At 45.5% G+C, this 13,217-nt stretch overlaps 1 protein-coding gene across 2 annotated transcripts in view; it reads left to right on the forward strand.

The window, feature by feature from the left end:
* Window positions 1-11,410, forward strand: part of elfn2a (extracellular leucine-rich repeat and fibronectin type III domain containing 2a) — a 121,007-nt gene extending 109,597 nt beyond the window's left edge. For both annotated transcript variants that reach the window (XM_058079692.2, XM_078793553.1), the window contains 4 exons: window positions 5,386-5,807; window positions 5,875-6,024; window positions 7,402-8,396; window positions 8,763-11,410. In XM_058079692.2, the coding sequence (XP_057935675.2) occupies window positions 5,637-5,807; window positions 5,875-6,024; window positions 7,402-8,396; window positions 8,763-10,293 (2,847 nt within the window). In that variant the 5' untranslated portion in view covers window positions 5,386-5,636 and the 3' untranslated portion in view covers window positions 10,294-11,410. The remainder of the gene's footprint in view (window positions 1-5,385; window positions 5,808-5,874; window positions 6,025-7,401; window positions 8,397-8,762) is intronic.
* Window positions 11,411-13,217: the final 1,807 nt, after the last annotated feature.

Here is a 13,217-nt window from a genome sequence, read left to right on the forward strand (position 1 = left end):
TCCCTCTTTTCCTCCCCCATCCTCCTCAGTTGTGGCTTATTGTAGACTTTGGGTGCTTTTATTTCCCATGAGGCTGAGCGCTAATATGAACTGACAATACTGTATACAACTGGAACAACACAAGCCGAGTACGAGCAGCTCTTAACCACACATGGAGGACATTGTGACTTTGGCGTTGTTTTCCCATCATCCTGCTGTCTTGCTGATCTTTACAATCACACGAGTAGACGGCAATGTTAGTGCGGAATAGTCACCGAAAGAAACTGGACTGGTCCTCTAACACATTGGATGTATGTCCAAAGTCCCGTGTGAGGACCCTTTGTGGTTCGTACCTTCTTATCCTACAAATGAATAAAACATTATGGATAAGAGGCGGCACGGCGGTCAAGTGGTTAGCGCGCAGACCTCACAGCTAGGAGGACCAGGGTTCGATTCCATCTCTGTGTGGAATTTGCATGTTCTCCCCGTGCATGCGTGGGTTTTCTCCGGGTACTCCGGTTTCCTCCCACATTCCAAAAACATGCTAGGTTAATTAGCGACTCCAAATTGTCCATAGGTATGAATGTGAGTGTGAATGGTTGTCTATACGTATGTGCCCTGTGATTGGCTGGCGAAGACAGCTGGCGAAGACAGCTGGGATAGGCTCCAGCAGCCCCCGTGACCCTTGTGAGGACAAGCGGTAGAAAATGAATAAATGAATAATTAAATAAAACTAAATAAAACTAAAATACAGAAACTGTACTAACCCATTTAAAGTTGGGTTACTGATAAATTGTTACTGACTGCTTGCTCTCCTGACTCTTCAACACGACTAAGTAATGTTGTTGTTGTGAACAAATATAGATTTCCCTTCCACCTGAAGAAACACTTCCTGGGAGACATTCCTAACACCGTAAACAGAAGTAGCGCTTGGGTGAGGGCAGAGAGCGTATCTGGTCTACAGTGCCCACCCATATAAGAAAGCCTACCAATCTGTGACATCACACATCGCCAGTGTTAAAACACCTTCTGAAACCAAGCGTTCAGGGCCATCCCAAACTTGCGATTTACAATATACACTATCGCTCAAAAGTTTGGGATCACTTGCAAATTTCTTTGTTCTCCAGAGAAAAACACATCACAAGTGTGCTGTCCTTTATGGCAAGTATTTTGTGGAACTGGAGTCAATATTTTCTTAACCAAATGATTCCCTGAGGGGATGAAGAAAAAGAGAGCAAGAACTGTGTTGGTTGGTGGACAACTTGCTGCGGGGTCCGTTCTGAGGAGCGTGTGGGTGGCAGAAGTGTCACTACATTGCCGTGAGGCGCTTTGCTGACACTCATTAAAGCATACGTACGTAGCTCCATCACTGGATCACAGTTTTCAAACATAACATAACAACACAAAGAAGAAATGATCACTGTGTTGTGGTTTTTCATCTAAAAAATGGACATTTAAGGAAATGTTACATATGTTACATAAATGTTACATATTCTTGGCCTAAAGTTAGCATTTTCAAGTATAAAAATGTTCCAGGGCTGCACAGTGGACGAGTGATTAGCGCAAAGACCTCACAGCTCGGAGAGCTGGGTTCAAGTCCACCCTCAGCCATCTCTGTGTGGAGTTTGCATGTTCTCCCCGTGCATGTGTGGGTTTTCTCCGGGTACTCCGGTTTCCTCCCACATTCCAAAAACATGCTAGGTTAATTAGCGACTCCAAATTGTCCATAGGTATGAATGTGAGTGTGAATGGTTGTTTGTCTATATGTGCCCTGTGATTGGCTGGCCACCAGTCCAGGGTTGCCCGTAGACAGCTGGGATAGGCTCCAGCGCCCCAGTGACCTCTGTGAGGATAAGCGGTAGAAAATGAATGAATGAATGAAAAACGTTCCAAATCCCAGGTTTCCAAAGTACGTGAATAAAATTGCAAAAACAATTACCGCCTAACACTCACCGTAACGAGTGCGCCTGAATGCTTCACGGTGCAGGAAGAAGACCGAACATCAAGTTTGTCTTAACAACAAATAAGTAAGTGAATGATGGCATTGATATTGGTGTTCCGGTGTATTTTGGACACTATAACGAAAAGGGTTATTGGTTGTTTTAGAGTTGGGACACCATGGAAAGATCCCAGTCAGATAATGGACACCTCACATTCCACAAGCAGGATCAAAACTTGTAAACTGCCATTAGTGCTGAGCTAGCTTTAGCTAAAAAAATGTGCATTCAGGTGCATTACTCCTCCTTGAGTTGCATTCAAGGACACTCCAATCACAGGAAACACAACCGTGTACATGCATGTGATATTTTGAAAAATTGGCTATTTTTTTTACCCTCATTATACAAATCTCTCCAAACGAATGTACTTTTAGTTGTGCCGGGCATTAAAGGGGATCAATAAAGTGAAGAAATTGCTAATTTTTTTCCATGACTTAATCTCCATAAATTGGTGTGGAATGGGCGGTGTGCGTGTGTGCATGTGAAAAGAACCCTTCTTTCAAGGTTGTAGCCTTGGAATCCTCAGTCTCCACTTTGCAGTAGCACGGCACATCCGTTTTCTATGCCGCTTATCCTCATTAGGGTTGTGGGGGCACACCGGAGCCTATCACAGGGCACATACAGACAAACAGCCAATCACAATCTCATTCATAATTTGGAATCGCCAATTAACGTAACATGCATGTCGGAGAATCGAACCCAGGTTTTCCCAATCTCCTGACGGTGCGGCCAACCTGCTTACCACTCATCCACCATTCGGTGCCCTCAGTCTCCTTTTTTGAATGGAAGCTTTGCGGGGCACGAAATGCGTTATTTTCCAAGCGATAAGCTGGATTCAAAGACAACTACACATGCACTCAAAGAGGAGAGCGAGCGCCGCCATGACAGCAGAATAGATTCAATAAAAAGAAAAAAGTAATGACTGTCATCGCCAGCGGACGTCAGTCAGTAAACAAGCAGCTTTCAGCCTTAATGTACTCATCAGTCACGTCAGCCAGGCGGAATAAATGCCACTGGTATCTTACCGGGAAGGAAAAGAAAAACGAGCCAGGAGCGGCACACGGTCATTATCTACTATAACTGCGACTGATACCAGCTTGGTGACAAGCGGAGGTGAAAGTCACGTCAGTGTTATATACTTGTACGCTAAATATATCTTCATGTTGGATTCATTGTGCAACATATAATTGGCGAGTTGTTGTTGGTGCCCGACTTTGTCGCAATTTAGTATACAAAATTGTACTTTTTATAAAGCGCATAATGTGTCTTTTTTCAATTTATAGATAAAAACGATAAAAACAATCTATGCCAGGGGTCTCAAACTCAATTTACCTGGGGGCCACTGGAGCTAGGGTCTGGGCAAGGCTGGGCCGCATCAGGTTTTCCAAAAAAAACCAAAAAAACGCATTTATTAAAAACTTTTTCAGTGCTTTGGTTCCGATTTTCTACAATAAAAGCTCTGATAAAACATTCCACTGTTCTCAAATATCTTACTTTTTATTTTTCTGCACTAAATAAGATGAAAAATAAATAAACAAATCAAGAATAAAGAAAATCAATCAATCAGTAATAAATAAATATAATAATAATAATAAAACGGCAAATAATAAAAACTTAAGAAACCACATATAGTTGGTGGGTAAACAATTTTTTTTTCAGATTAAAATGAACAAAGCATTATTAGAGCCCTGTAGACATGACAAAACACGACTATAGTCACATTTATACTCTTTTTATTTACAACATATTGCGCAACTGCAGGGTCTTGAGACACATGCTAACTCGCAAACTAGAGAGCTAGCGACCTAAACGGTAGCCTTCAAGTTATTTCCTTTCAACTTAAATAGACCAAAATCTTACCACTTCCACACCGATAGGGAGGATAACTATTAACAGTTATTTAACCTTTAACATGAACATTAATCAAACGTAATAATTTTTTCTGGGTACATGATACCATACAGCATCCATATCAAACTTGCGTGGGCCGCACTAACATTAAACTTTCATATCAAGGCGGGGGCCTCAAACTAGTGTCCTGCGGGCCGCGTGTTTGAGACCCCTGATTCAACAACATTTGAAAGGCTGCATGTTATCGTTTCTCGAGGTGCATTGGAAGAGTATTTGTCCAAAATCCAATCTTGATGTTGGATTTTTGGAAGTTTGAAAGTGTTCCTGTGTCTCCAAGAATGGTTATTGTGGACTTGATCCACTTTTGACATGGACTTGTCCAACCTATCACGTACAAAATAGTACCAGGAGGACACAAACATTGCTCCTTATGTGACATACAGCGCTAACCTGGCGGGGTCCACCCTGGACTGGTGGCCAGCCAATCACAGGGCACATATAGACAAACAACCATTCACACTCACATTCATACCTATGGACAATGTGGAGTCGCCAATTAACCTAGCATGTTTTTGGAATGTGGGAGGAAAGCGTAGTACCCGGAGAAAACCCACGCATGCACGAGGGTGGAATTGAACCCTGGTCTCCTAGCTGTGAGGTCTGCGCGCTAACCACTCGATCACCGTGCCGCCCGTACAACTATATTATGTTCTGGAGTTCTTTCACTACTTTAGTGTTTAGCAAAAGAGGGCTCATGGAGATCCAAGAACAATCCACAAAGGGATGTCACTACTCGCCGTAACAAGCCCGGCTTAGCTCCCGACATCGAGATGGAGCGTTCTTCAAGCGGAGTCCTCATGAATGATTTTGTTGATGGAGCATTCCTGAAAGCTGCATCATCTCCTCCTGCTGTCATTCATGTCGGCGGACAGATAACTTCACTCTGGGAGGGATTCTCAACTTTTGGGGAAAACAAATTAAAAGAGATGAGACACAATATTTTACGGCGGATTAGAGCCTAATCCACGGCTAATCCCCCGAGGAAGGTAAATATCGAAATGTCACTGAGCATCCTGTTAAAACATGCAAATTACAACAAGGCTCCGCTGTTTGCCACTTAGCTGGTCTCCCTGTTTGAGCCCCAGCTGCACCATTCGTCTTTCCTGTAATAATATTAATAATAGCAAACTGCAAAACAAACTAATAAAGGTGCTTTCACGGTGGCGGCCATTTGTATTTTTATTGCTGCACGGTATGTGAACGTGTTCATGTTAGTTCCCTGAACATGAATGATTAGAGAGCATTCAAAGACGGCTTTCATTTAAAGAAGTCCTAATATTTTCCTGCAGGGTTTATTGAGATTTAATGGAATAATCATAGCAGTTAATGGATTTTCTCTTGTGCTGCATTACCTTCAAGGCATTGGCTTCTGAGGATATTACTTTCTTTGCTTTTTATTCCCCTCCGCTGTCTTGAAATTATTCCTAAACTCAATTAATTGGATATAATTTTCTTCCTGGTCTTAATCACTTTGTCATATTATTTGGCTTTCTTCTAGATCGACTGTGAGTTCTTCCTGCTCAGGGAACCGTCAGGACGTGGCCTCGCCGGGGGCCATGACTAGCTGCTGGCGGGACCGTCTCCAGAACCCTAAAATGGGGACAGGCACCATGCAAGAAGCGAGGCTCTAATCATTGTGACGGCAACTCGTCTTTTATCTCTGCCGAGATTTGGGATACTGAAACTGAGCGCCCTTTGAGAGACTCCATTGAAACTCCTTTCCTCTTGAACTTTCTTGCTATCCCAACAATGGCGGACAAGCTCCTCCTCCTCCTCCCGGCGTTGCTGTTCCTGCAGCTGCCCGGTTCTGCGAATGGGGACTGCTGGCTAATCGAGGGGGACAAAGGATACGTTTGGCTGGCTATCTGCAGTCAGAACCAGCCCCCCTACGAGACCATCCCTCAACACATCAACAGCACGGTCAGTAGGACTTTACACTCTGCGTCTCTGTTGTGTTTTAACATTGGTTGTCTTGCGCACCTCGCAGGTTCACGACCTGCGTCTGAATGAGAACAAACTGAAGGCCGTGCTCCTCACTTCCATGTATCGCTTCACAAATCTCACCGACCTCAACCTCACCAAGAACGAAATCAGCTACATCGAGGATGGAGCCTTCGCTGGGCAGGCCAACCTTCAGGTTAGCCCTCATCTTATTATTATTACCTTGTGTTTATTTTTAAGTACGTGCTTCTTTATGTTGCACTTTTACGTCACTGTACTTAAGGAGAAAATGAATACCACCATAATGACATTTTCAAAAAATACTACATTAAGTGCTGTTACACCCGCAAACAAAATAATCAAAAGAAATAATAAAATATAATAGTAATAGTAATAATAATTTTATTAAAAGCAATTGCAATTATCATGTTATCTTTTTGGGCGGCACGGTGATAAAGTGGTTAGCACACAGACCTCACAGCTAGGAGACCAGGGTTCAATTCCACCCTCGGCCATCTCTGTGTGGAGTTTGCATGTTCTTCCCGTGCATGCATGGGTTTTCTCCGGGTACTCCGGTTTCCTCCCACATTCCAAAAACATGCTAGGTTAATTAGCTCGACTCCAAATTGTCCATAGGTATGAATGTGAGTGTGAATGGTTGTTTGTCTATATGAGCCCTGTGATTGGCTGGCCACCAGTCCAGGGTGTACTCTCACCCGAAGACCCTCGTGAGGAAAAGTGGTAGAAAATGAATGTTATCTTTTTTAATTAAAAATATATTATAATTTAATAATTAAAGATTCCTTTAATGTATTCAAATGATACTCTTTGAATAATGTTTTTTCCACAAAAAAAGAAAAAAAAGAATTATCTTGTTAAAATCCTCAAAATGACATCTACACCTTCTCCCTCATTAAAAGAAGAACCAACAACAACAACCATAAAGATCATTATTTTGTCTCATATTACATTTGTGGGAAGTTATTACATTTACAGATTTTCATTTTCCCACATATATAATAATTTCCTGCAAATGTAATAGTTATTACATTTGCAGGAAATTCAGTATTACGTTTACGGCAAAATTAATTACGTTTGTGGGCAGTTATTACGTTTACGGGTGTAACAAGTGCTTTGATTTTAAACATGAAAAATACACAGAAACCTCAAATGCTGAACATTTTTGTATTTGAACAATTCTGGATTTGAACATTTTCGGGAAACACTTCAGAAAAGATGAGTAGAAAACGAATAAATACTGCAGTTGTCATTTCCAGTTAAGTGCGCAATGACAGTAATGGATTTGGGATAGCAATACACTGCAATGTCCAATACTCCAATGCTGATTATGGATGCCTTGTGGTTGTTTCCGATTTGAAAGGATCCATCCGAAATTAGGAATCATTTGCTTTTCATTCCACCTTGTTGGTCTTCCAGAAAACCCTGGGAGGGTTGGGAACTCTGAAACTGGCCATCAACCGGTCTTTCATTCCACCTGTTCCAGTCGAGTCTTTGTTTGAGCCGCCGTGTTTACAGAACATATGCAGTTTTACAGCGTTTGTTTCCTGGCCAGGTTCTGCAGCTGGGCTACAACAAGTTGACCAACCTGACAGAGGGCATGTTACGAGGACTGGGTCGAATGCAGTGCCTCTTCCTTCAGCACAACCTCATCGAGGTCATTGCCACCAATGCCTTCTGGGAGTGCCCCAGCCTCAGCAGCCTGGACCTGTCGTCCAACAAGCTGGCCCGCCTGGACCCGTCTACCTTCACCGCCCTCAACCGTCTGATGGTATGCGAGCTGGCCGGAAACCCCTTCCACTGCGGCTGCGACCTGTACAGCTTCCTCACCTGGCTGGAGGCGTTCAACAATGTCACTCACACTTATGACCGCCTTCAGTGCGAGACCCCTCGAGAATTTACAGGCTATCCCCTCCTGAGCCCCTTGGCGGGACACGGGAGGAACGCCAGAGTCATCCTTTCAACTAGGTGCCAAGATGGCGTAATCATTCCTGGCATGTCATCCATCGGACCGGAACTGGATGGCTCTGGAATGGGTCTAGACAACCCGGACCCCGGCTTGTACCACCAGCCGAACTTTGCATCCACCCCCGATCCCACCTACAACCACCAGATCTCCATGAAACTTAAGACCGTCTCTTTCTTCAGCGCTTCAGTCATGGTGCAGATACCAAGACCCTACAGCAAGATGTACGTCCTGTCACAGTACAACAACACCTTCGTAGCGGACATCATGCCCCTTAAGACCAAGAAGGAGAACATCAATTTGGATAAACTGCGACCACACACCAACTACACCTACTGTGTGGCGTCCGTCAGCAAATCCCAGCGCTACAACCACACCTGCTTGTCCTTTACCACGCGGGCGATGGGGCTGGTGGACCCCCGAAGTAATCCGTCCACCACGACGCACTACATCATGACTATCCTGGGGTGTCTCTTTGGAATGGTCATCGTGCTCGGGTGCGTCTACTACTGCTTGAGACGACGACGCATCCAGGAAGAGAAGGAGAAAGCTCTAAGTGTCAAGAAAACCATCTTGGAGATGAGGTACCATCTTTTTTTTTTATATGTGGCTAAGTTTATGTTTAATTTCTACTGTATGTAAACTGTCAACATCTGGCAACGTTATGATGTAGACAATACAATATAGAGTCCATGTTTCCTTGAGACTGGGGGCGTCTCTCTTGGTTATTTTGATTAATTACTTCAACTTAATTCCTTAAATTTATCAAAAGCTGAGTACAAATGTATTTTTTAAGGCTTTGGGCATTGCTCTTTGCAGGTTTGTGTTTTAATTAAAGTAAGAATTGTATATAGCATGACTATAGGGAGATAGTGAAAACGAATTAACTTAAAGGAAAAGGAAAAGCTGGTAATTAAGTGATGAAACAGGATGTTGGCGTCATCCCTTAGGTACGGCCCAGAGGCGGCGGCAGCAGTGGCCAATGACCCAGCCGCCATGCAGCGCCTCCAGGAGCAGTCCCACCACCAGCACCACCACGGAGGGGGCACGGGGAGCAAACTACCCCCGTCGGCCTCCTCAAGTACGGGTATGCTCCACAGCTCGGCAAACACCACCTCCTCCCGCCTTTCCAGCTTACCACAGGTGGAGAAGATGGCGTCCGCATTTTCTGAGGCAATGGCCGGCAAAGGAAGCTACATGGACGTGAGGACTGCAGGTGGCATGATTGAGGGCAGAGAGGGAGAGATGTTAGCCGGGAGTTCAGGCGGGGAGGTAGGTTTGGATATGAGAGCCGGGGCGGAAAATGGAACGGACGTGGCAGAGGATTCTGACGATGACGGCCGTGGATCTGCGTCCGAGATCTCCACTATTGCCAAGGAGGTGGACAAGGTGAACCAGATCATCAACAACTGCATTGACGCCCTCAAACTGGACGCCTCCGCTAACGTCGCCACCACGGCCGATAACAACCCGGTGTCCACCGCCCAGCCTCAGGTTTGCATGGCGTCACATCCACGGAATCTACTACCCCTATCACCAGGGGACCAGATCATGGCCTCCTCCCCTAAGGTGCACCCAAAGTGTCATCCTCATCCTCAGGCTCAAGCCCAGCCTCACCCTCAGCTTCACCAGAAGCCTCTTCCTCCCTCTATGGCCCCCGTGCCCCTGGTGATGCCCCTGTCTGAGCGGCCAGGCATAAGCGGTGGGGGGTTCCTCTCCCCTCCGTACCGTGACCCACCCCCGGCCAACGCAGTGCGACCCCTTCAGAGGCAGTTGAGTGCAGACACTGCTGTGGCAAAGAACCGCTGTGGACCGCCTGCCGGGGGAATGGTCAAGAGCGCCAGGGTTTTCAGCGTGGATGTTCCGGAGCAGCGCAGCGATCCGCCCAAGTACCCGTCCGAAAAAAGCAGCCCTGTTGGCTGCGGCAGGAGTGGAGTTGGAGTCGGTAGCGGAATGGGGAGCTTAAATGGTGGCGGGGTGAGCATGAATGGCGGCGGCATGCCGTGTAGTAACGGCAGTGGAGGTCGAGGTGTGGCGGCTGGTCAGCAGCAGCCACCGCCGCCACAGCCGCAGCACCATCACCTGGAGGTTCAGCCCGATTACCACGGCTCGGAACACCGCCATTCCTTTCCTGCTCTCTACTACGAGGGCGGCGGAGAGTCGCCGTCACCGGCCCAAAAGGCGTCTTTCCTGAAGCCGCTGGGGCGCTCCAAGAGGGATGCCACGGCCGCTTACTCCCAGCTCTCGCCCTCCCGCCACCACCACTACAACTCGGGATACTCCTCCAGTCCAGAGTATTCCTCCGAGAGCACACTGCGGATCTGGGAGCGATTCCGCCCTTACAAGAAAAGCCCCCGAGAGGAGGCATCCTATATAGCGGCAGGCCACGCCCTGCGTAAGAAGGTTCAGTTTGCTAAAGACGAGGACCTCCATGATATTTTAGACTACTGGAAGGGCGTTTCCGCCCAACAGAAGCTGTAAGATGAGTCACTTAGGAAATGGTTGGATGCCAACAGCAGACTATGACGTTTTGGTGTAAATGTAGCAGGACGCATTATCTCTCAGTTTCCCCTAACTGGGGGCTCATTTCCTGTTGGAAGGAAAAGTTTGAGGTGTGTATTTTCTTTTTTCTGATTAGATTTGAGTAGAACTGAGCTAGACCGCCTCCCGCCGGGCACTTTGGTCTTCGCAAGGCAACCTGCTGAATCAAATACTGATGAGCTAACAAAGGTGAATTAAAGAGAAAAAAAAAACTACCTCATTACTGGCACAGTGCAGCCGAGCTATCTCGCCACAAGCAGCCGCCTTCTCCTGGCTTAAGCCTGCACTCTCGCTTCGCTAATTCCATCAAACCGCCATTCACAAAACAATCATCGCACGCCACCACCAGCACCTGCTCCGCTACAGAAGCACCATTTAGGGAGATAATGAGGTGGCGGAATAAGGAATTAAGCAGGTTTGTTTTAGAATAGTCCGGCTCTCGTGTGGGGAAAGGACATGAGGCGATACTTATCAGGCTAATTGTTCCGGCTGGCAAATAGCCAGCGTAGAAGCAGCTCGGGGAGGCTTTGTGCGGCGTATCGATTGGGGAAAAAAAAAAAAAAACCCAACGGCATATGTTCGGCCGCGTGTGGGCATGTCAGTGATGAGGACGCTTGAGTCGTCCATTACTATCGACATCCTCCGTGCTAGCAAAGTGGATAGCTTAGCAGAACTGCTCTGCATGCTGATAACAACCAACCTATTAAGGTGAGGTAAAGTCGTCGGAGACCTGCAGGCGTTGTGTTTGTTGTCGTTCCCTTATCAAGTATGTTTACTGTTTTTTAGAAAAGGAAACTGACATGTGACTAGCTGGAGCCATGCGGATAGGACACGCTTGTCAAGCCAGGCAAAGAAGCAATCACATTTAGAACTCCACTGCTTGATTAAAATGGAATTCAATTAAATTCGGCTGCACGGTGACCAAGTGGTTAGCGCACAGACCTCACAGTTAGGACCCGAGTTCAATCGCACCTTCGGCCACCTCTGTGTGGAGTTTGCATGTTCTCCCCGTGCATGTGTGGGTTTTCTCCCACATTCCAAAAACATTCATTCATTTTCTACCGCTTATCCTCACGAGGGTCGCCGGGGGTGCTGGAGCCTATCCCAGATGTCTTTTTTGGGTTTTAGTTTTTTTTTAAGCTATGGTAATGTTAACATAATCAGTTCACAGTTCCACATGTCCGAAAGGAGTAGGAAGAAGCAAAGCTTATTAAATCCTACCCCTCCATCTGGTACTTTTGCAATCAGTAACTGTTACATTTGTTCACTTCCTGCTTTCCTAATATAATTTAAGTTTTTATTTTTTAATAAATTTCTTTTTTTAATTAAATTTTTTTTTTGTCACGTACCAAAGTGGGCGGCACGGTGGTCGAGTGGTTAGCGCACAGACCTCACAGTTAGGACCAGGGTTCAATTCCACCCTCGGTGTGTGGAGTTTGCATGTTCTCCCCGTGCATGCGTGGGTTTTCCCCGGGTACTCCGGTTTCCTCCCACATTCCAAAAACATTCATTCATTTTCTACCGCTTATCCTCACGAGGGTCGCAGAGGGTGCTGGAGCCTATCCCAGCTGTCTTTTTTGGGTTTTAGATGTTTTTAAGCTATGGTAATGGTAACATAATCAGTTCACAGTTCCACATGTCCAAAAGGAGTAGGAAGAAGCAAAGCTTATTAAACTGGTACTTATTAAGCTGGTACTTTTACAATCAGTAACTGTTACATTTGTTCACTTCCTGCTTTCCTAATATAATTTAAATTTTTATTTTTCAATTATTTTTTCTTCATTTAATTATTTTATTTTTTTTACCAAAGTGGGCGGCACGGCGGTCGAGTGGTTAGCACTCAGACCTCGCAGCTAGGGGACCAGGGTTCAATTCCACCCTTGGTCATCTCTGTGTGGAGTTTGCATGTTCTTCCCGTGCATGCGTGAGTTTTATTCCGGTTTCCTCCCACATTCCAAAAACATGCTAGGTTAATTAGCGACTCCAAATTGTCCATAGGTATGAATGTGAGTGTGAATGGTTGTTTGTCTATATGTGCCCTGTGATTGGCTGGCCACCAGTCCAGGGTGTACCAGAAGACAACTGGGATAGACTCCAGCACCCCTTGCGACCCTCATGAGGATAATGAAAAAAAACATGCATTTTCCCACCCCAAGTCTAGACTGCATTTAAAAAAAGAACGAAATCGAATAAGTCAAGTAGCAGTGCATCAAAATAAAATGGAGCTCAAGTGGAGTGAAGGCCTGAGTGGTTGCTCTACCTCCGACACTGTGTGTGTGTTTTTGTGTGTATATGTACACACGAGCCTGCTGCGGACCCAAAGTGCCCTCGGGAGGTTTGATTTCAACACTTTTCTGGGGTTGTCACTTTTTCTCGGACACTCGTATTTTCTCTCTGGTTGGGTTCCGACATTCAAGAGCTATAAGCACAATTCAGTTTGAAGTGCTCTTTTATTTTCCCTTGACTTTGATGGAAGCCTAAAAAAAAAAAAAGCTAAGAATAAAACGTCTGCACTGAAGTGCCAATGAATCTGAGACATTTTGATGAAATTTATTTTGCTGTTTTGCTGTCGACAAAGTTGACAAGTTAAAGAAAACCCTCAAGAAAACCCATTTTGGAGTTTTTTGGGGGTTTTCTTTTTCACTCCTGAGTAGGTTTAATACAAAGAACCAGAGCAGAAAGACCAGGTCTTTGCACTGACCCTTAGCTGAAAATACTTTAATGGCTCCTTCTTGTTTTGTTTACTCTTTCTTCATTCGGAAAAAAGTGACATCCCTACAAGCTGCTGCTCGGAGAAGACGCTAGCTCCAGTCGGAAGGGAAGAGTGTAGCAATTGCCTTCAATTCATTGAGGTTTTTTTCTAT

The sequence above is a fragment of the Doryrhamphus excisus genome, linkage group LG9 (genome assembly GCF_037039965.1).
Source record: "Doryrhamphus excisus strain RoL-2023G ecotype Guam linkage group LG9, RoL_Dexc_Guam_v1.1, whole genome shotgun sequence".
NCBI classification, from domain to species: Eukaryota; Metazoa; Chordata; class Actinopteri; order Syngnathiformes; family Syngnathidae; genus Doryrhamphus; species Doryrhamphus excisus.